The 23,968-nt window shown below is 35.4% G+C and overlaps 1 protein-coding gene across 1 annotated transcript in view; it reads right to left on the reverse strand.

The window, feature by feature from the left end:
* Nucleotides 1-2,858: 2,858 nt before the first annotated feature.
* LOC115214940 (nuclear transcription factor Y subunit gamma) overlaps nucleotides 2,859-23,968 on the reverse strand; it is a 31,815-nt gene continuing 10,705 nt past the window's right edge. The window contains exons 2-10 of the mRNA XM_029784023.2: nucleotides 23,323-23,455; nucleotides 20,824-20,895; nucleotides 19,568-19,681; nucleotides 17,341-17,436; nucleotides 15,171-15,612; nucleotides 13,318-13,379; nucleotides 11,381-11,662; nucleotides 8,512-8,655; nucleotides 2,859-6,342 (exon numbers count right to left, since the gene is read on the reverse strand). Of these exons, the coding sequence (XP_029639883.1) occupies nucleotides 6,235-6,342; nucleotides 8,512-8,655; nucleotides 11,381-11,662; nucleotides 13,318-13,379; nucleotides 15,171-15,612; nucleotides 17,341-17,436; nucleotides 19,568-19,681; nucleotides 20,824-20,895; nucleotides 23,323-23,448 (1,446 nt within the window). The 5' untranslated portion in view covers nucleotides 23,449-23,455 and the 3' untranslated portion in view covers nucleotides 2,859-6,234. The remainder of the gene's footprint in view (nucleotides 6,343-8,511; nucleotides 8,656-11,380; nucleotides 11,663-13,317; nucleotides 13,380-15,170; nucleotides 15,613-17,340; nucleotides 17,437-19,567; nucleotides 19,682-20,823; nucleotides 20,896-23,322; nucleotides 23,456-23,968) is intronic.

The raw sequence follows: 23,968 nt of genomic DNA on the forward strand, positions 1-23,968 counted from the left end.
GATGGGGTTCAATAGCTTCAATATTTTTCAGCAATTGCTCAAAGGCAAGGTCAGTGATTGGGGCACCTAGAGAGCACCAAGATGATGAGGGAGGGACTGCAATGGAACGGAAGGACTCTGCAAAAAGGTCAATAGTTGGTTGATGTTGAGAAGCCGGGTGGTTGAAGATCCAGAGCTCACATTTGGAGCTGTTTACTTAGACTCCCTTAAATAAGCATTTCCCAGAAAATCACATACACAGAAAGATCTTTAATAGATACTCAATTAAATTGTCATATGGCCCCTGCCCCAATATGAAGAACATCATTATCTGTAAACACCACCAAAAGCCCACTTTCATTTGTAACTGTCAAGATCCTAGACCTTACCCACATGACCAGGTATGCATAATAAACTCCATCATATATGAAACAGAACAGTAACATTACTTGATAACCTAGCCAAAAAGAAGAATTACATTGGATTATGTGAAGGTGACTTCAAAAGATCACATATCCTTTTTAGATCTAAGAATTCCAGATAAGAAATTTTCAGCAAATGCAAGCATATGGACAAATTTCTTTTGGTGAATTGGAGGACACCACTCTCTCCAAATTTAGCAGTTCTATTGCAGACTTTAGACACCAACCGTTGAATCAAGCTTTATGGTCAAAAGGGACATAACTATAATCCTTTTTTTCCTTCACCCTTCCACTTTTTGCATCCCCCATCCCATGATTTCTCTTGTTCTATTGTCCTAGTTTGTAACTTGTACAGGCCATGTACTCAGGGCCTGAAAATTTCTTGGAGACACTAGGCGTGTTACTAAAACCTTCCAAGAAAACATCTCCCATGTATGAAGCTATTAGTAGCTCATAACTTTATACTGTGTACATTAAACAATATTTATATTTTACTGGATAGAGTACTTTTTTGTTGATCTTACTTTAATGGAAAGCTAAAGTGTGTTTATATATATATATTGTTTAGGCATTGTAAGACTAATAACCTAAGTGTAGAACTCAGTATACACATTCTTCAGAATGAAGTGTTAGTCAAGTACAGAGCAGTAATAAGAAAATGAGATGACAAAGGAATAAGTGATTAGCTTATGAACTTCATTAGCTTACAGCTGTTTCTGCTATAAGATGCAGTGGCACATAGTTGAGTGCCTGAGTAACACCTTACAACTTTGTTGGTGCCTTGAATATGAAGTGCAGAGAAATAAACTGCACTTCATATTTAAGGCTCCAACAAAGCTTCATAGGATAATCATTTATTCCTTTGTCATCACATTTTGTTTATATATAGAGCTGATAACTAGAATCATGAGAATTTGATTTTAAAATCTGTAATTGGCAACTCCAAATTATCTTTCACTACTAGTAAACCACTAGTATTTATATATATATATATATATATATAGTATTAATATTATTAATGTTGCAAAAAGCTATAATTGCACCTTGCTCAGAACACATAATTAACATGAAAATGTGCCTTGTATGTGTGTTCAATGTGTTTATGTAAACAATTTTCATGTTTACATATTTTGTGACTAGCAGTTTGTTTATAATTTTGTATATTGATGAATTTTTTTAAAATTACTGTTTACTATATTGTGATGTATGTTGTCAAAGATACATCTCAACAATTGTATCTGATAACTTTATTCAAATATGTGCTATATTGTGTAATGTTCTCATTTCCTTGAGATAAACCAAGGATATTCTTTGTTTGTTTCTAACTTGTTACACTTCAACTTCAATCAGTGTGTGAGTGTAGCTTTTCAATAGGTTTTCTTGAGTACAAAACTAAAAACAGCACTCATATAATATAATTCCATAACAGCCAATTGAAGTTGTTACTAAGCAGTTTCATACTACACAGGGAGAGACAAATTTAGCAATCATCAGACATAGTTAAATGGAAAAATATCCATTCAGACATGTCTGAATGGATACTTTTTCATTCAGCCATGTCATATGATTGCTAAATTTACCTCTTCATATTTGGCATGAAACCATTCAGTAACAACTTCAATTCTCATGTTTCTATAATATATAAAATAGGGCATCAGAGGAATCAAATGTAGTGTGTGTGTGCTGGTATGGGTGTGATGTATATGAATCAGAACAGCTGTATAAAGAAGAGCTAGTGATTGATAATCATTTGGACATCTGCCAAGTCAGCTGCTATGTAGATGTTGCAAGTTTGGTGTGAAGTAATAGGTTCAATATATACATGTATGACAATCAGGTAGTGGAAATTTGGAGCTTTAAAACTAACTTCTTTATTGCAACCATTTGTTTAATATTCCTTATCAATATGGAATGAACATGTATGCTTAATATGATAATATTTTAAATCACACTACAATGTATAAATTCAAATTTGTGTACCGTTCATTTGACAAAGCAAATAAAGCTGACAGTGATTTTAAATTTTGGTACTGTGAACAACAATGAAACTCGATGTTATATATAATGGCTGCTGCTATACTCTCGGGGAGCATTGATCATAATTACTAAATGCAGAATGAATAAGTTTACATAGTTGATATATCATTATATTTATTTTTCCTTTAATTGACAAAATTAATTTTCGTTGTAATTGTCACGCAAAGGGAGATAACTTCATTTTTACTAGTCCGTATCATCCTCAATTCACTTTCATGGCCTCTTTCGCTTGTTGTTTGTGTGTGTTTATGTATGTGGAGAGGGAATGTGTTTGTGAAACCATTAATCCAAACACAACTTTTACACTCTCTGTTTTCTTTACTTATTCCTTTCTGCTGATAAGCATTGGCTTGAAATGTCTAAGAGTTTTCCATTTATCCTGAGTGTCAAACTAATACACCTTGTTTGTTGTTCCCTTACCATTTCAACCATTCATTTTCAATACATGTTAATGTTTTTCTCTCACTCTCTCTTATAGTTTTTGTGTATCTACATTTGAGGAGAAGGAATATGCTTGCGTCAATCAGGTTCTTTTCAATACATGTCAATGCGTCTCTCCAACCCTATTCTCTCCCTCATGCACACTTTGTGAATACATATATTTTTCTTTGTGTAATATTTTAATGTTCAGTATGTATGTACGTATGTATGTGTGTGTATAAATCTGCATACACACTTTTGTCTGCCTTCAGCACCAAAACGTTAGTATCAAGCTAGCTGCTCCCATTCGCCCCATTCCACAGGTTTTGATGGTGTTTTCTGTCACCATTTCAATTTCCATACCTTATCGACTATCATTTCAATATCGCCTTTCTTTTTAAATCAGTTCTAGGTACCAACACATTTGATAAACATTTTCTATTGAGAGAACAGCTTTATGTGTTACGGTTGATCAAAATTAACAATAGACTGAAAAGAGAACATACATACATGCATGCATGAATATGAAAATAATATTGTCAAGATAGGCACTGATCTAGAAGAGAGACATGAAATAAAACCTGATACAAATTTTTCTCCCAGGAACAATGAAAGATTCTACTGAATGTTTGAACAAAAAACAAGGTGGTGGGAACCAATTCACTGAGAAGGATGTACTTCAGACAATAAACACAAACCATGGGAGGAATAACCCATACTAAAAACCAGACATGGAGTTTTAACCAGTTCATAACATTCCACCTGCAATTCAGAAACAAGTATCCACTGCACAAAGAGGAAGGATATTAGCTGACAATAAATGTAGGCTGTGCGAAATGAAGATTGAAGATGTTTAGCCATATTATTGCCAACTGTATAAGAATGTCTTCTCCTTGCTACCGCCCCATGAGACACGATGTGTTAGCTAGAACAATATGGAATGCACTGCAGAAGACAAAATTAAAATTAAATAGAAAGGAATATGATGAGACTGATGACTCAAAGGCATACAGACGGAACCTAAGAATATAAACTGATGCCAAATTAAAACACAACCAGCCGAATATTGTTGTTTGGGACCACACATTAAAAGCATGCTCAGTCATAGAAATCAGCTGCCTATTTGATGTGAATGTGATAAGAAAAATGCAAGAGAAGGAAAATAACTGCAGAACATTGATGAGAAGTTTGCAGATCCAATATCTAAGATACATGTTCAGCTTCTTAGCCATTATTTTTGGAGCTACACATTATATACCAAACTACCTGGGCCAAAATATAACTGAATTTGGATTTGTAGAGAAAGTACTTAGCCCCTTAATTCATAAGCTACAAGTGGCTGCAATATCTGAAACCTTTAAAATATGTAAAATGTTCTTATGATTCAAATGATAAACACTTACAAAAGAGACAATAGCAATTTCTTTTTCTTTACAATCTTGCCACCAGCAAGGTGGCCAGTCAAAAGTAAACTAAAAATTAAGAGAAAGAGTGTAAATACATATATATCTATACATATGCATGCACACACACATTCATTAATATATAAAAACATATATTTATTCATTTTTTAAACTAATGATCCACTCCATAACTACTCCGAGTTTCTTGCATGCTCGCATTTATGCAATCATTCAGGTGATAACAAATATGAACAGGTTGCATACAGCAATGGAATAGTCACTCTATCCTTCCTGGTTTTCATTGGTTGATAGTCATTGCTGAGGATGCTGGGAAGATTGAGACTTCTAGTCTATTTGTAGTTGAGTGAGGAGGGATGTCTCTATCAGAAATATCAAATTGCTGGATCTACTTTTTGTTTAGTCACAGATCAGCACTGATGGAGCAAACCTATGATCAAAGGCATTCCAACTATGACCATCCAGTTTCTCTTTTTCCTTCTGACATGGTGTGTCTGACCACACCATCCAAGGTATTCTTCTCTTTTAAGATGGCTGAATATGATATATTTGGCTGCTATTTCTAGTAGAGGATCCCATTTTAGTTAGAATTAAAATTACTAGTCCCCCGCAGAAATGTAATGGAAGCACACAATTAAAAGTTTACTATTACATTTACGTTGGCAGTTGCTTAGTTGTTTTCGGTGTCTTGTACGGATATACTGGAAGTCTTTGCTCTCATCTTTTACTTGTTCCAATCACAAGACTGCAGCCATGGTGGGACACTGTCTTAAATAATCTTTAGTTAAATGAATCGACCACAGTACTTATTTTCTTTTAATATGTGGTACTTGTTCAATCAGCCGCTAAGTTACAGGGACTTAAACACACCAACACCAGTTATCCAGTGGTGATGGGGGGCAAAGACACACACACACACACACACACACATATATACTCATAGGTATCTTTAGTCATAGACTAAGGTGTCTGGAAAACCAAAAAAGTACCCAACACGTCTGAAGGCAAAGTGTGTGATTTTTATATTTCAATGTTTACTTACAACTTGCAAGTTGTTTCATCTACAGAAAAGTAAAGTTGCTTTTAGAATCGTCAGAGTTTTGGATGAAACATCCTGTAAGTTATGAGCAATGACAGTCATTGAGACAGAACCACATGTTCACAGCTGTCCTCATGTCTCCAGAAAAACCAAAAAAAAAAAACCCCCCAAAAAACAGTCATTTTCTGAATGGCATGTTAATTCCGGAGAATTGTTAATCGCTTGACATTATCTCCCTTCCTTATTCAGTTGGTAGCAATTGTTAGATGCTTGTTTGACCGTTTTCTTGAAGGGAAGATAACTTTAACAAATGAAGAATTTATCTTGTACATGTTTCATTGTCCTTGTCCAAGTTCCTTCACCAAATCCCTCGAAGTCATTTTTCTTAGATCGTTTTTTTCAATGCTTTAACATACATACAAATGTGTGTGTATATATATATATGTATATATATATATGCATATACACACCAAAGCACGCACACACACACTTTTTTTTTACTTGACCCATACGGCTCAAGTACAATAGAAACCTTAATTCAGACATTATTATATGTAATGCACAAAGTGCACACATTTAAAAATACTGCTAGAGAAAGAGCTTAAATTCCAAATATATGCAAAAGTCTTGTAAGTGCAAGAAGAAAAGGGATATGGATAGAAAGCCCTTCTAAAATTAAGGAGCTTGTTTATATATATATATATATATATATATATATATATGCACACACACACACACACACACACAAACACACATACAAATGTATATACAAACATTCATTCGTATATATTTATAAATATATATGTGTGTGTACTTATATGAATGTAATATGTATGTATATGTGTAAATATTCTTATATATACATATAATCACACACACTCACACATACACACCTGCACACATATATTTTGAGACACTAAGAAGCTTCTGCTGCCTCTTGTTCTCCATCTGCTGACACATGGCCTTGCTGCTGTATGAAGATGTTTGATGGTGCCACCTGAACTTGCTGAATTTGATAAATTGGCTGCAAAAGACAAGAAACATACAATGTAGTAGCAGTAGCAGTAGTAGTAGTAGTAGTAACCAGAAATTTAGTGAAGAGAAAACAATTGATTATATCCAATCAGTATCTGCCCAAGACTTATTTTATTGAGTTTCTTGAATCATCAAAATTAAATTTGATCTTGGTAGGATTTGAATTCTGGATGTAAAGTGTGATAACTAGATACCCAAAGGTATTTTGTACAACCCTCTGACAATTCTCTAACATGTAAAATGACATAATTCTTCTGTGCCCAGTATTCACGATTTGAATATGAAACTGCCTGAAATAGACAAATCTACTGTAAAATAAATGCTTTTATACCTGACTAGATGAATTTGTCCTCCAAGGTAAAACCAACTCAAAGGGTTAGACATGGATTTATTTAACTTCAAAGAGCATATGACTTGATAACAAAACACATATGTGCTCAGCACAATAAATCATAATTAATCCTAGTGGGGTATTTTTCATCAAAAATGCTCAACAAATATTCAAGTAAATTATGAAATATTTGGGACTATCACACTAAGTCTACACACAGAAGAAACAGCCATAAAGAATTAATTTCTGATACATCATATAAAAGAAAATATTTTCTTTCACTGTACACACATTATCTATCTATCTATCTATCTCTCTGTCTATATTTATTTATCTGTATATCAATAACTATCTATATTTATTCATCTGTATAAGTGCAGCTGTTGCTGTGTGGTACAGTCTGGAAGACGCGTGTGAAAGGCATAGTGACAGGTACCTTTGTCTTTGGCCAGGGGTTGGTCAACTTCTTTAGTTACCACCTCAATAGTAAGATCAGGCTGGAGAAGAGGTGTCTGTCACAGGATATATTTGTTAAAAGATGGAAACCTGTGGAAAGCAAGTTGGGTGCAATTGGCACCAAGCAAGTGCATTCAAGATGAAAAGTAAAGGTTCTACCCAGGTGGCCGGATGCCTTTAGGGAATACATTGCAAATCGCAATGAACGTAAAATTTTAAAAAATTTTTAAACTATATATATTTTTTTCATTGTTTCATATATATTGTTTCATGATTCGCCTATCATCCGAGACTGTTTTTTAATTGATTAGCAGCTACTTCACCTTTTCATGTTTGTTTGTCTTTGTTCGTCCCCTCTTTGTAATGCCGTCATGGCAAATTTGATGAAATAAAGTAGCTTGTTCCCCAACCACATGGTTCCGGGTTCAGTCCCACTGCATGGCACCTTGTGCAAGTACCTTCTACTATAGCCTTGGGCCAACCAAAGTCTTATGAGTGGATCTGGTAGACGAAAACTGAAAGAAGCCCATTGTGTATATATATATATATATATATATATGTTTGTGTTTTTGTCTTCCCACCATCATTTGACAACTGATGTTGGTGTGTTTACATCCTTGTAACTTAGTGATTTGTCAAAAGAGACTGATAGAATAAGAACAAGGCTTACAAAAAATAAATCCTGGGGTCGATTTGTTCGACTAAAGGTGGTGCTTCAGCACAATCACAGTCTAATGACTGAAACAAGTAAAAGAATATATTTATTTACCTGTATATCAATATCTATCTATCTATATTTATTTGTATATCAGTATCTATCTATATATATTCATTTATCTGTATATCAATATCTTTCTATCTATCTATCTTCATTTATTTGTATATCAATGTCTGCCTGTCTGTTTAAATCTATCTATATATCTATATCTCTATCAATATATGATTGCATGTACGTATACGTAAGTATGTATATATTATATTATAGCGTTTTATAAGCTTAAAGCTTACAGTGATCACCGCGCAATGACTAAAGAACATAGTCTAATAATGGAATATATAAGACCTTGACAGAAAAAGCAGGTAGGTTTGCTAGTGTAATTGGTAGGACACTCGGTTGTGTAAACAGAGGGATGTGGGTTCACGTCCAACGCGTACGGGAAACCTACTTTTTCTGTCGAGGGCTTATATGTCCCATTATAAGACTATTTTCTTTAGTCATTGCACAGTGGTCACTATAAGTTTTAAGCTTATAAAATACTATTAGTATTATTTACAGAATTGTAAAAATCGGCACTGTTTGACAAAACCATTCGAAAAGTTATATATATACATGAACATATATCAATAAATGAATACATGCAGTGAAAGTACCTGGGATGCGGTAAATTGTTGTTGTGCAGCTCCAATGACTGTCTGCTCATTCTGCTGAGCTGCCTGGATTATGATTGGTTGATTTGGTTGTTTACCTTGCAACTGCATCTGAAAAGCCTGCAACTGTGCAGCAGTTAACTGGATCTGAAGGGAAATACATAGAGAACATCAACAAAATGGTCAGCTTTGAACCTTAAAATTCTCATATGGACAATATACCAGAATCCATATAGAAGAGAATCAGTATATAAGAGAATCAAGAAACAGCACTCATCACTTTCAGAAACATTTCTACATGCTCTGAACAGTTGAAGCATGGAATAAACGACTTATGTAAGATGTTAGCTGTCAGCATGCAGCTGCTTCATCATTGCCGTCGCTTAACATCCGCGTTCCATTCTGGCACGGGTTGGATGGTTTTGACAGGAGCCGGCCAGGTAGAAGATTACCCCAGGCTATTGCGTCGGTTTTGGCATGGTTTTTACAGCTGAATGGCCTTCCTAACACCAACCACTCCTTGAAAAAATGCCATGCTTCTCAAAATTTATCAACATTACTCCTGACATACCTTTCCATCATTTTCTCTTTGTAACTCTAATAATGTTCACTTTCCCATCTTTTCATGCTTTATTCTACTTACTGTGCTTGTACTTCTACTCTTCATTGTTGTCTTTCTTTACTCGACTGATATGTAAGCTTCCTGTCCCCTCTTTTAACTTTTCCAACGAGCTGTAGTGCATCTGAGCATTGTATACAATAAGCTCATTTCTTTTTTTTATCAGTACATAGCAGAACCAATGTATAACAGAATAATTGCACAGCTGAGTCCAGAATCAGTGTACAACATAAAAAGCGTATACCAGAATAAGTATATAGCTGGCTCCCAATGTATTTAGTTACATCCATTTTCATTCTATATTTGTTGCAAAAAGTGGTAAAATAGACCAGTTGCCAGTCAACAACAGAAGATCGAGAACGTCAGCAAGGTCGAAGGTATGTGTAAACTGTGTTGAGATAGTAATAATACTGTGATACTGAGTGGACATTATAATGATAGAACCTTCTGAAGATGGACATATTTACAAAGTAAGAAAACAGCACAGCTCCCATGACTTCAGGAAACATTTTTTCACGCTGAGAGTTGCTGAAGCATGGAACAAACTGCCGGCATCGGTTGTTAGTTGTCGGAGCACTGCATCCTTCAAAACTTCCATGCTTCCTGAGATTCGCCAACACTACACTTGATTTTCTCCCCTCCATACACACACAAGCATGTATCTGACTCATACACTGTTCACTTTCCAGACATTTCTACATTACTGCATATACTTTATACGCACTTACTGACAAGTTGTGGTTCACCTGAGCACTGTATACAATAATTTCATTATTATTATTATTATAATAATACTGTACAACTGGGAGTCATACAGTGCCAGATAGGACCATTCTATCAACGACTTCGGAATATAACAATATCTGTCAGAGCAACAGATACAACAGTGGCAAAAGACATCTTTACAACAGTGGCAATGAGGAAAAACAAATTTATGCAGAGTAAAAAAAAAAACATTCGCATGGAGAGTTTAAACTAATTTACGTGGAAAATTAAATACCCTGACGAAAAAGAAACAAAAACCTTGTTGAGCAAACTTACAAAAATCATAAAATATGGAAGACTTGATAGCTGGGATAGTTGAGTTGCAAAAACAGCAACAACAACTCAAGGAACAATGAGAACAACAAGGATTGCAGCAGCAAATGTTATACTTATTGAAGATGATAACCAGTCTGGAGAATACATTTTCACCTGACCATGTAGCAAATTCCACAAACGAATTCAAATATGACTCCAAAGAAGGAGTAACCTTCAAGGCTTACTTTCAAAACAATGTCAGGATTGGATGGACAAAATGAAATCAAGTCTAGTATTAGGAAAACTAGTGATAGCTGGGCATGAGAAGTATAGTAACTCCATATTGCCAAAAAAAAAACAAAAACATTCAACATAAGTTTCACCAACACAGTTGATATTTTGTGCAGATGAAGATGAAGAGTGAAGATGAAGACTTTACTACTTACACAGGCAGAGCCAACAAAGAATGTGAGAGATTTAGTCTAGATATGCTTACTCCAGATTCTTTCAAGTGTTTGATTTTTGCACAAAGATTGGCAGATAGAAGGGATGCAGAAATTCGAACGGATATTCAATCAAAACTGGAAATGAACCAGGATTTGACATTGCAGAAACTGTCGGAGGAGTGTGAGAGGATATTAAAATTAAGGCATGACACGGAAGAAATTCAATGGAAAGAGTGTTTCCACGTAGACCCAATGCAAAAATGTCAGAAGACAAATAAAGTGTCGCAGAAAAAACAGAAAAAATATCAGGACGTAGACCCATGAATGGCATGTGGTGGAAGGCACCTGAAAAATTGTCCGTATACAAGAGCAAAGTGTTTTTGCTGTGGGGTTACAGGACATATAAAATCGCACTGCAAAACTAGACTGATAGGAAAATGGAACAAACAAAAAAAAAAAAAACAAAATGTTTGTCAGCAGGAAAATTTGTGACTAAAACAAACAGAAAATTTGTGAATGTGAGAATTGAAAACACTAGTGTCAGAATGCAGTTAGACATGGGAAGTGATATCAAAATCCTAAACGAGAAAACATGGGAACAAATGGGTAAACCAAAATGATGTACTTCAAACAAAATCATCTATCTCTTTAAGCTGGTGAAAATAAAAAATGTAAATCTGCTAGAGTACGATAAAGACACTGGGAGTAAAAATTAATGCAAATTAAGTAAAACTAATGATGAATCACCATGAGCAAAATAAAAGATATTTTAGGTGTGAAGTCTTACCGGTAAACTCTGAATCTCGCCTGAAGGTGTAACGACCTGCTGTATCACCTGAGCTGTCTGTATTTGTTGTTGTTGCTGTTGAGCCTGTTGTGTCACCTCTTGCACTTGATGGGAAACAGCTTGTTGAGTGATGGCTTGTGTAACTGTGGTCTGTGTGGGGGTTGGTGTGGGTGGTGCAGGAGGAGGTTGGCTGACAACCGCTGTCTGTTGAACTGGTGATGTGGGAATTTGAATGATGCTGGAGTTGGGTAACGCTACAAATTCATACCCATGTGTGTTGTTCTAGAAAGAAGCAAAAGATATAAAAATTGAATTATCTATAATTATCTACAGATACTTCATCTATACCTATAGATGACATTCCAAATTGATATTTATTTCATTTGTTTTTACATCTGTTTTTCAATGCTAACATGGGTTACACAAATATATTATCGAGGTATTGTTTTATGGCTGAGTGCCCTTCCTGTCACTAAAACTACTACTGTCTGTTGTTTCTTCTCTAAGAGCAACGTACACATAAACTCTGCTTGCTATCGTTCTTTTGAATGCACAAATAACAGGCTTCACTCCATGCCTTGCTACTGTGAGTTTAATATTAGGAGAGACACAAAGTAGTAAGCTGGCAGAATTATTAGCATGCAAAGCAAAATGTTTAGCAGCATTTCATCTGTCGTGTTCTGAGTTCAAATTCCACCAAGGTTGAATTTGCCTTTCATCATTTCAGGGTCAATAAAATGAGTACCTGTTGAATACTGGGATTCATGTAAATAATTTACACCCTTCTCCGAAATTGCTGGCTTTGTGCCAAAATTTGAAACCAATATTTCGAAGAGACATCATCTGGATGTAAGAACCACTGCCCTACTCACACCAAACTGCCAAAACCTTCCTAGCAGTGGATAAATAGATGTAAACAGTAATAGTATTTTTGTTTAGTCCTAAGTCAGCCTTGACTGAACAAAAGCAAATATAGTCCAGCCATTACCATCTTGTCTTTTATTCAGATACAGTGTATCAAGGGTTACATTATCTGCATTTTTGTCTTTCACTTTTTAAGTTAGTAAGGTGGAATTTGGAGGGAGAATTTGTTGTTATTTCTGAAAGGTTTACCAACCACATACACAGGCCCTCTGGTTAATTTATGTTGGAGATGTGAGATGTCACAGTGATAAGGACATGAGATGTATATAAAAGTGATAAGTATTAACAGTGGAAGGTAACTGTGGCAAAAGTAGGACCAAGGATAACAGTGGAAAAAGAAGCAAGACTAGCTTTCAGGGTGTCAGTCCCCACAAATAACACACCAATATTATAGAGTACACTAGTTATCTCTATATAGTAGTAGCTGATAAAAATATTGGTTGGCTGGCTGATTTCTCCAGTTATGTTTTACACCATATAGAGAGAGGGAGAATAGAGCAAAAGAGAGTTAACATATTGGTTTGTTAGCAGGCAATAAGTAAGAGAATACCTCACGTCCATCCACACACACTGTGAGAGAGAAAGAATCATAGAAACTGAGGGGGAGAAAGAAATAACAGAGTAGTTATGGGAGGAAATCAAATTTTGCAGAGATATGTTTTTAATGGAGTAGACTGTAATTATATTGACTACATTTAGGAAATTAAGAGCATATTTTAAATATACAATTGAGAAATTTGTCTTATTTAATATTATTTTAAGGTAATAAATATTTTATTGTTGAAAATTAGTATTCCTATCATCATTTTGTATAAGCACCAAGAAATTTAATAAAAGTTAAATTATAAATATTGTATGTATGCCATATTTTTTTATGTTATTAATGATGGCAAAAGTGTATTTTCAAAATTACTCATCATTTGACAGGAAACATTCTAGTAATAATACCACACAATATCATAAATAAAAAGGATTTAAAAAAAAAACAGGGAAAACGAAAGTAGAGTACATACATTTCCAAGGTTACCTGACTGAGCAACTTGTATTTGGAAAGGAGGCTGAATGATATGTCCTCCTGTAAAAAAAATATTAATTGATATGATTAGACAAAGCTTCACTGGTTCAAATATCATTACTATTAAGTTGTGGCCCTGAAACAAACAATAAACCAGTGATTCCCAATGTGAGGCCTGGGAAAATTGTGGTGGAGTGTGGTGGCATAGTCGCCAGGCACAAGGTTCTCATTAAAGTGATTCACTTTTTTCTTAGTCAATAATGAACTTTTTTTGTGTACTCAGTACTTAATAAAAGAATTACTGGAAGACAGTAAATCAATGGAACCACTTGTATGATGGTAATTCTTGCTTCCAACTAATTATTTGATTCATCACCCAATGAGCACCCGAATGCAAAGACCTGACAAATAATGTGAGTTCATGGCTGTTTCCTGCACCAGTTTCGCATAGCCCCAGCCCATCCAAAGTACCTTGGATTGCAGAATGACCTGCTATGCTTACCTTGGATCGTAGGGTGACCTGCTGTGCTTGAGGAGACCTACTGAGTCAAGTACATCAACATCAAAATAAATATCAAATGGAAATTGTAGTTGTGATACCTGTGCTGGCGGTATGTAAAAAGCACCATCTGAGTGTGGCCGATGCCAGCGCCACTGTGACTGGCTTCCGTGCTGGTGGCACATAAAAAGCACCAACTGATTGTGGCCACTACCAGCCTCCTCTGGCACCTGTGCCGGTGGCATGTAAAGAGCACCCACTACACTCATGGAGTGGTTGGCATTAAGAAGGGCATCCAGCTGTAGAAACACTGCCAGATCAGACTGGAGCCTGGTGCAGCCTCCTGGCTTCCCAGACCCTGAGTGAACTGTCCAATCCGTGCTAGCACGTAAAACGGATGTTATACGATGATGATGATGATAATGATGATGTAGTAAAAAAGGCACAGCTGTCACTCACAAGCAAGTATGACTTGGTAGTGAGTACAAACCTTTCACTAACTGTTTTAGGTACCTTTGTAATTGCAAGCAGATACAGGCACCCTCTTGGCCCTCCCTCCCTTTGACCCAGGAGAACATTTACAATGTGATATCTGGAGTGAGAGAGTATTGAGAGAGGGGGCTGCACCAGTAGTTGGCTGGTAACTCACTTCAGCTGAGTAAAATTATTAATGCATTGAATAATTGTGATAAAATATTTAAAATAAAAATGATTTTTTTCTAACCACCAATGGGGCATACATTTTTCTGGAAAGTTGTAGTGGAGCCTGGGGAAAAATAAGTTGGGAAACACTGCACTAAACCAAGTCCCATTTGCTACTCCACAGTTGAGTGGTTAGTAGTGATAGAAGGCATTCATTCAAATGTAAATGTTACTGTTAACACCACCACCTGGTACCTTGGGTGTGGGTAACAGAGTCCATTTAGTTGCAAGCATTAACCTTTTTCACAAGGAAATCAGATATACCCACTCAAAATTTCATTAGTCCTAACAGTGGAAAGCAGTTTTACACAGCAATCTATCTTTTCAGTCAAGATATGTCAAGTTTATTGAGGACAACATGGCTTGCAGAAAATCCCAGTTCTATTTTTTTGATAGATATTTAACATTGTCACTGGAATCTTCTTTTATCTTTTACATGTTTTAGTTAAGGGCTTTTAGAGAAGGGGCTGCACCAGTAGTTGGCTGGTAACTCACTTCAGCTGGATAAGCTGTAGTGATATGAAATTAAGCATCTTGCTCAATGACGTGTTGCACTGCTTAGTCCTGAAATTGAACCCATGACCTTATGAAGCTGAGGTCAGCACCCTAATTCCGAGATCACATGCTTGTAATAGACATGGCTAAATTACCTTGACTAAGTACAACTGGGAAACCATCTCCTGAAAGCTGTATTTGGGCAGTCTGTTGAGCAGCCTGTTGTGCTTGAGCTACCTGCACTTGTGGAGCAGGTGTGGTAGCAGGTTGTGGTTGCAACTGCTGTGTTTGTTGCTGCACTTGCTGCTGTTGTTGCTGCTGCTGCTGCTGTTGCTGCTGTTGTTGTTGTTGCTGTTGCTGCTGTTGTTGTTGCTGCTGCTGCTGCTGTTGTTGCTGCTGCACTTGTTGTGACTGGGATTGTTGCTGCTGCACTTGTGGAGATTGCTGCTGTTGTTGGGTTGTTTGTTGTGGTTGTTGTTGCTGTTGTTGCTGCTGCTGCTGCTGCTGTTGTTGTTGCTGCTGGTTTTGTTGGGCCAGTTGGAAGTAATACTGAATTTGATCTGGTAACATCGAAGTACTCCTTGCTGCTTCATCTTCCTGTTAAAAGAAACATCAAAATATAAAGTGAGCAAGTAATACTCATATTTGACACCCAGATTTCATACTCTCTCCTAAATATCAATTATGTCTATATCCACACATTACCAGGTTGAATAAAGCTTTTTTTAGATTTTCACTAATAATTTATGGCATCTTGGATCTCAATGTTACATCATTGATTTGATACAATTTGTTGTCCAGTTGTTGTCGAATTATTTATTCTTTACTCTACAGCTTTGATAATGAGTGGCGAAAAAATTGCAATTAGAGCCACTTTACACTACCTATAGAAAAAAAGGACAAAGTTTAAGGACAGCAGCAAAAAGAAATTAATCATGTGGAAGGTCCAGGAACTGTCAATGAACATGTGACACAAAACTGGTTCAGATGTTTCAAGGAAGGTAACACCAGCCTCGATGATAAACCAAGGTTAAGGAAACATTCTGTTGTGGAAGATAAGGCCTTGCTTGAAATGAGTGACAACAGCCAAGTACAAACACTCGTACATTGTCAGCAGATTTTGGTCCTTCACAAAACACTATCAATCGGCACCTCCATAAGCTCAGACTTGTGAACAGACACTGTCAAGAAGCTCCTCGTGAATTGTCCAATGACTGACTCAACAATTATTTTCTTCTTTTTTTTGTTTCAGTCCTTTTGACTGTGGCCATGCTGGAGTACCACCTTGAAGGGTTTAGGTCAAACAAATTGACCCCAGGACTTACTATTTTAAGCCTAGTACTTATTCTACAGTCTCTTTTGCAGAACCACTAAGTTATGGGGATGTAAACACACCAACACCTTTGTAATTGCAAGCAGATACAGGCACCCTTTTGGCCCTCCCTCCCTTAGACCCAGGAGAACATTTACAATGTGATATCTGGAGTGAGAGAGTATGGAGAGAGGAGGCTGCACCAATAGTTGGCTGGTAACTCACTTCAGCTGAGTAAAATTATTAATGCAATGAATAATTGTGATAAAATATTTAAAATAAAAACGATTTTTTTCTAACTACCAGTGGGGCATACATTTTTCTGGAAAGTTATAGTGGAGCCTGGGGAAAAATAAGATGGGAAACACTGCACTAAACCAAGTCCCATTTGCTACTCCACAGTTGAGTGGTTAGTAGTAATAGAAGGCATTCATTCAAATGTAAATGTTACTGTTAACACCACCACCTGGTACCTTGGGTGTGGGTAACAGAGTCCATTTAGTTACAAGCATTAAGTGATGAGGGGGAACAAGACAATATAGAGATCACTGCAGCCCTCTGGTTTGTTACATCCTGTCAACCTGTCCAACCCACATTAGCATGGAAAACAGATGTTAAACAATGATGAAGGTGATGATAATGATGATGATGAGGAGGCATCAATATTATGATGCATGATGATGATGATGACGATACCCTTGCCTAGTGCTAACCACTCAACTACATTATCTATTGTATCCTTCTTAAGATGGTAATGTATGTTTTGAGAGAGATTTCATTTCCATGTGTTGCAGATCAAATGACCACAAAGAAGCTACTTTGTTGGCTTCTTATGTTGCTTGTTGTTTAGTCTTCACTGAGCAGACCTATCATCAAAGGCATTCCAGACATGATTCAGATATGGCATGTGTAAGACCTAAATGTTGATAACGACATAGAAGAAATTACATAAAGCAGCAGCAGCAGCAGTAGTAGTGAGACAAATGAAAGGAATCAGTAGTGGAAATGCTTACCTGCCGTTTTGGTGGTTTCAGTTCATCTCGGGGAACAATGTCAATCAGGAAATCAAACTGGTCAAATTTGGTAATAGCCATTGCAATATCATTTCGCTGTGGATGATAAATGAAAATCAAAAACTATGTGAATATACTACCCATATATGGGCATAGCTGTGTGGTTAAAAAGCTTGTTTCCCGACCATGCTATATTTGATTCCTCTTATGCCTAATTTTTCTCTAAATACATTTGCACTTTGCCATACATCCAACAGAGCAAACTACCTTCATTTCTCTTGTTTCAATTGCCATTAGATACTAGTGACACATCCTATAGATGTGGAGATAATTTTAATAAATCATGAATTTATGTTGTATAGCTTCTCTTTGCTGATGACTTTGCTCTTATAGCTGAGTCACTATCAGAACTAGAGAAGTTTCAGGTGTGGAAGCAAGGTCTAGAATTGAAGGACCTTACAGTCAAGCTAGCAAAAACCAAGGTTTTAATAAGTAGGAAGGCAGACAAACCACAAATCCTTTCAGGTAGATGGCCCTGCTTGATCTGTAGAAAAGGCGTAGGTAGAAACTCTATAAGATGTACCCAGTGTAAGCTATGGATACATATGAGGTGCAGCAATATCAAAGGAAGGCTAACTGGGAAGATAGTTTTTGTGTGTGGTAAATGCTCAGGAGCAATAAACACTGAAAATGTGTAGAAAACAGCTTCCATCACATTCCAGGGGAAAAAACTACAAGTAGTTGATAGCTTCCATTATCTAGGTGACCAAGTCAGTAGCGGGGGTGGATGCTCTGAAAGTGTAGCTGCTAGAATAAGAATAGCCTGGGCAAAGTTCAGAGAACTCCTACTTCTGCTGGTGGCAAAGGGCATCTCGCTCCGAGTAATGTTAGAGATGTGTGCATGTGTATACATATGTACATGAGTGTGTGTACACATATATATGTGTATGTATATATCTGTGTTTGTTGTCATATGTTTACATACTGATACTATTTGAGCAAAAATGGTGACATCTGTTTACATCTCATTTAACCCTTTCATTACCATACTTCTTTTGGAAGTATGGTGACAAGAACATTGCTCTTGTTTCAGTTTATTTTGAAAATAATGAAAAATTTAATAACTTACTTTTTTCCTTATTAAGCTGGTGTTTGAAGCATAAATTAACATGAAATTATGGTGGAAGGCTTTAATTTAGATCACTTTAAAACAGGCACCTTACATTATACAACTGGGGATGGCCATGGGCGGATTACTATCATAAGGGTTAAGCAATATGATTTGGCGGTTTTGCTATGTAAAGACTAGTAGAATAAAAATACCTTACTTGAAAGACAAGGATTGGTGACAGGAATGGCCATAGAATACTGGCAATAAGAATTGTCCTACCAAACAGCTGTATGGAGATCTCCAGCCTGTTTCCACCATTATAAAGGAAATGTGCTTGCATTTTGCATGACATTGCTGGTGAGCTAAACAAGAGCTGGTAGTTCCTAATTTAATTATTTTCAACAGTTGTTTCATTAGGAATAAACATCATTAATTCCATAATTATAATCATGCAATTATGGAGTTAATGATGTTTATTCTTAATGAAATAACAGTTGGAAGTAATTAAATTAGGAAGTATCTGTGAAACATGCTTTTCTGTCTTTAATTTTAAAAATACCTTAAGGAGTGTTTTAGCTGATTATGTATATACATGCAAGTTTTTTTTTCACATAGATTTACTGTAATGTTATAATGTGTTGGAGTTTAAGGACCTAACATTTAATCTCTAAATTACTGTGGATAAATGTTTTGATGTTTTATATATCAAGAGTTTATATATATATATATATATCTATCTATTTGACTAATATAAGCACAATGAGATACCTTTATCTACAGGCTGAAACAGCTGTAAGATCCATTTTATATGTAATATTTTTATGGTATTATCTTACTTATTGATGTATATTGTTTTATTCTGTTGGATTTGATGTTCCTATTTAATTAGTTAATAAATTATATGAATTGGTATTATCTGTAAGTTGATGATTGAAAAGAATCTGTTCCTCTATTTTCTTATTTGTATTATATATATATATATATATAATATATATATATATATATATATACACATATACATATATACACACGTACATATGCATATATGTGTATACACACACACAAATGCACATCCTCTATTGTAAATATGTGTGTGTGTGTGTGCTTGTAACTTACTTGTAATGTCCTCCGTTTGTTATCTTCTGTGTGTATCCATGCTCTCAAAGAAAGTTCACTGATGAATATTTCTGCAGCCTTAGCAAAGAGGACGGGTGCTTCAGCACTGATCATCTGAGAATAAAGCCAGCAGCATAAATAAGCAATGGAAACATAAATGGAAAAAAACAAAAAAGAAACAATAAAAACAAATGTAGTGATAAATATGTTCCTTCATTTCTTTAGTATTGACACAATTTTTAGCTAATAAAGATTTTTAAATTAGGTACATGACCTAAGATTTAGCTATATGGGCAAAGTTGACTTAATAAAAATCAGTAATTGATGTTTATTAAGTCAAATTTATTTTACTGAACCCCAAAAAGACAACAGGTAAAGCTGACTTTAGCAGGATTTAAACTCAGAACATAAAGAGATGTAAATGAATGCCACGAAATATTTTATCTGCTACCTATTACCTTTATTAATATAATATCAATAATGATTTCTATCCACAAGGCCACAAATTTTGGAAGAAAGTAAAAATCAATTTATTTTTGCATTTAAGGTCTTGACCCTCAATACTACAAATTGTTGCTCTCTCTCTCTCTCACTTACTATTGGGATGCTGATCCAAGTACAACTATTGACATTAAGGAAATAGGAATTTGATGCAGTGTACATAATGGAAACCATTAGTTCACAAGATTTGTAGTGGAAAGCTGACACAGAAGACTTTATATACTGCAGATACTCAAGAATAATTAGCAGGGAGAAAACAAAAAATAATTTGAATGCATGAAGAGTTTTCTTAAAAGTAACTGATAGCTTCTGTCATCTAGATGACATTATTAGCAGTTGGTTCTGCTAATAGGGTGTTCTGAAAGCATAGAAGACAGAATAAGAACTGAGTCAAAATGTCCAGGGAGTTATTACTTCTGCAACAAAGGAATTCTCAGTCCAAGTGAAGTGCAATATTTTATGGTGGCAAATCATGAATACTGGCTGTAGATGTGTAAAGACTAGAAAAACATGAAGCAAGCACACATACCACTGGCTATCTAATGTTCATACAACATTGATACTTTAGCTTATCAACCACAGAATGATAAAATACAAATATCACTCATCCAGATTTGAACTCATACCACCAGAAAATGTGTCTGATACTCTACAAATTTTTTCATTCACAGCCAAATAATAATAATTTTTTCTTGGAAAACAATAACTGTGACTATGACTGACAACAAAAAAGATTGTGATTATGTTGAACTAACTTTAACATCTTCATCAAGTTTCATTATTTTCTTTATCCTTGCCAGAGGAAGTTCTTGACTTTTGAATTCATTCTAGGAAAGAAAAACAAAATCATTAGAAAGAAAGATAGGGGTTAAAAGAAAATGCTTCAGTCCATAAAAAATGAATTTATATTCTAGCATTCAAACAAACTAAACTCTAGCATTGTTTAATCCCTTAAAGTTTTCCCTTAACTCTCTCATTCTCATATAAGATTTAAGTTGATTGACTTGCAGGTTGCCTTATTCACCTACAGCTAAATCCCAGAGACTCAACACACATGTCTGACCTGACAATAACTGAAAACAACCTTGTTGTGTTCCCATAGTAGGCCTTAGGCTACACAAGAACACCATCACTACCATCACCACTACAACTGCTGTATCTGAAATAGCAGCAAAATTTGCCTCAAATCTTAAGCACATTAAGTCTTCCACTCAAATATGTTGTTGTTGCTGTTAAGCTCTTGGCCAACTGTAATTAAATAGACCTATATAATTAAAGACATTCTAGCAGTGCCCATCCTATCTTTTTTCACTAGAGTGTGCATCAGTATGTGGTTTACTTCTTTAACCCTTGGAACCCAAGAATATGTTTTAACAGGCCCAATTTCATTTGACTACATCCTTAGAAGATGCAAAAGTGGGTGATCACATTGTTTTGTATTTACAGCTGAAAACAAAGATGCTTTTAGTAATTAGTGAGCCATAAACATAAACCCATGCTTTGCCTCTTCCAGTGGGTATAGTCAAATGAATTTATAACCATTAACCCTTTCGTTACCAACCCGGCTCTGGCTCTGTAGTACAAATGCTTTGTTTTCATAAGTTTTGAATTAAAATCTCCCACCAAACCTTAGTCACAATTTATGTTCTTAACACTAGCTTAATGATAACTAAGTTATTTTACTAAATTCTTTGTTATATTTAAAATAACTGAAAGAAACATAGAGCATCTCAAAATAAATATGGTAACAAAAGAGTTAAAGCATACTTGTGGTTTCACAGAGATAAGACAATGGAATATGATTTGAGGGAAACTTGATTGCTATTTCTGGAAGGTCAAACAATAACACATATATCTGTATATTTGGTTTGGTGCCGCATAGTACTGAGTGTAGATGTGCAGAGGCTAGAGATAACATCCTGACACAGTACAGAAGACCATATAACCCCTTTGTTATCATATTTCCATTGAAATACACTTTTGTGTCAGTTGATTTTGACAATAATGAAGAATTTGTCAAAATAACTGTTGTTATTAAACTATAGTTTGACAATTTTGATGGATGGTTTTAATCAATATCATTTCAAAACAGAACCAGAGGCAGTCTCAGGTAGATTGGTATCGAAAAGGTTAAAACTTGATGATGATGCACATGTACACAAAATTTTACCCAACTGTAATAGGATGTCACTGAAAAGAAGTGTGATATTCACACATGAGATCAAAAGTTTTGAAGGAGGGGGGTCTACTTGATATCATTGACCCCAGTATTTGACTAGTATTTTATTTTATTGAACACAGAGGGATGAAAGGTGGTGCTGAACTCAGAATGTGAAGAGTTGGAACAAATACTGCAAAGCATCTTCGCCAACACTCTTATGATTCTATTAATCTACCAGCATTAAAATATAAATTCTTTCTACTAGAGGCACTAGGCCAGTAGTTTTGGTGGAAAAATATTTAATTACATTGACCCCAGTGCTTGACTGGTACTTATTCAGCCAGCATGCTACCTTAATGGTTTCTCATTTAGGTATAAGACAAGAGTTTTAAGGGAGGTGGGTTGTCAATACCACTGACTCAAATAAGAGACTGGTACTTTTTTTTTATACCCACCAGAGAGATGAAAGTCCTAAATTGATCTTGGAAGGTTTTGGTCTAAGAACAAAACTAATCAGAACACATACACAAAGCATTTTGTCCAATGCTCTAAAGATTCAACTTATCTTCCTACTAAATTGATATAATAACACTTCCTTTCAACAATCTATTTCTATGTATGTAAACATAGGCAGAGAATGGCTATGCAGTTAAGAAGTTCACTTGGCAGCCATGTGATTCTGGGTTCAACTTTACATTTAATAAACACACACACATACACACGTGGGCATGCACAAGTTCACACATGCACACACAAGTTATCATAGCAAAATTCTGTTTCAGAATGACAGACAATTCCATCTATTTTTCCCACCTACTATTTCTAAGAGGGGTCATGGAGGTAGAATCCTCAGCACTTCCTCCATAGGGTCCTATCAGAAGCAACATCCTTCTGGTTGGATTCCCAAGCATGACCAACTGAGACCAAGGATATTATCTGACCATGACAGAGGATTAATGACCATAAAAGTTATCAACACTCACTAATTAATCAGTATTTATCACAATGTATCAGATACACAAATATATTTTCACAAATATAAGTTTAAGAAAAAGAAAAACTACAACAATGTCAAAAAACACATGCCCATCACCTGTGTCATCTTTTTGATCCCTTCTAAACTATGGGGCCAAAATGTCTGTAACATTGTAGTGGCTTCATTTGAAATTCCTGAAGTTGCACCTCCCGTAGGTTGGTAGACAGGATCATTTCCTGACATGATTTACCTGAATAATAATAATAATAATAATAATAATAATAATAAATAATAAATAAATATACAAAATCTGTGTCATTCATAATAAAATAATATTAATAACAACAACAATAATAATAGTTTCACATGTTGGTACACAGCTAGCAATTTTAGAGAAAGTAAGTCAAATTCATTGACCTGTATGTTACTAGTACTTATGTTATCAACCTTGAAAGAATGAAAGGAAAAGTTAATTTCAGTAATATTTGAACTCAGAACATTAAAGACAGAAGAAATGCCACCGAGTATTTTGTCTAGCACAGTAACAGTTCTGCCAACTTGCACTTTAATAATAATAATAATAGCAGCATTGAAGATGAATGAAGCCAGCTCAACCCACCCCGAGTGAATGCTGTCTCAAGTCAAGTCAATAATAGCAATAACAACGATAACTTCTAATTGAGGCACAAGGCCAGAAATTTTGAGGAAAGGGGTTAGTCAATACCATTGACCTCAATGATATTTCAACTCAAAATGTAGAGAG

Source organism: Octopus sinensis, linkage group LG8, assembly GCF_006345805.1.
Source record: "Octopus sinensis linkage group LG8, ASM634580v1, whole genome shotgun sequence".
Taxonomy (NCBI): Eukaryota; Metazoa; Mollusca; class Cephalopoda; order Octopoda; family Octopodidae; genus Octopus; species Octopus sinensis.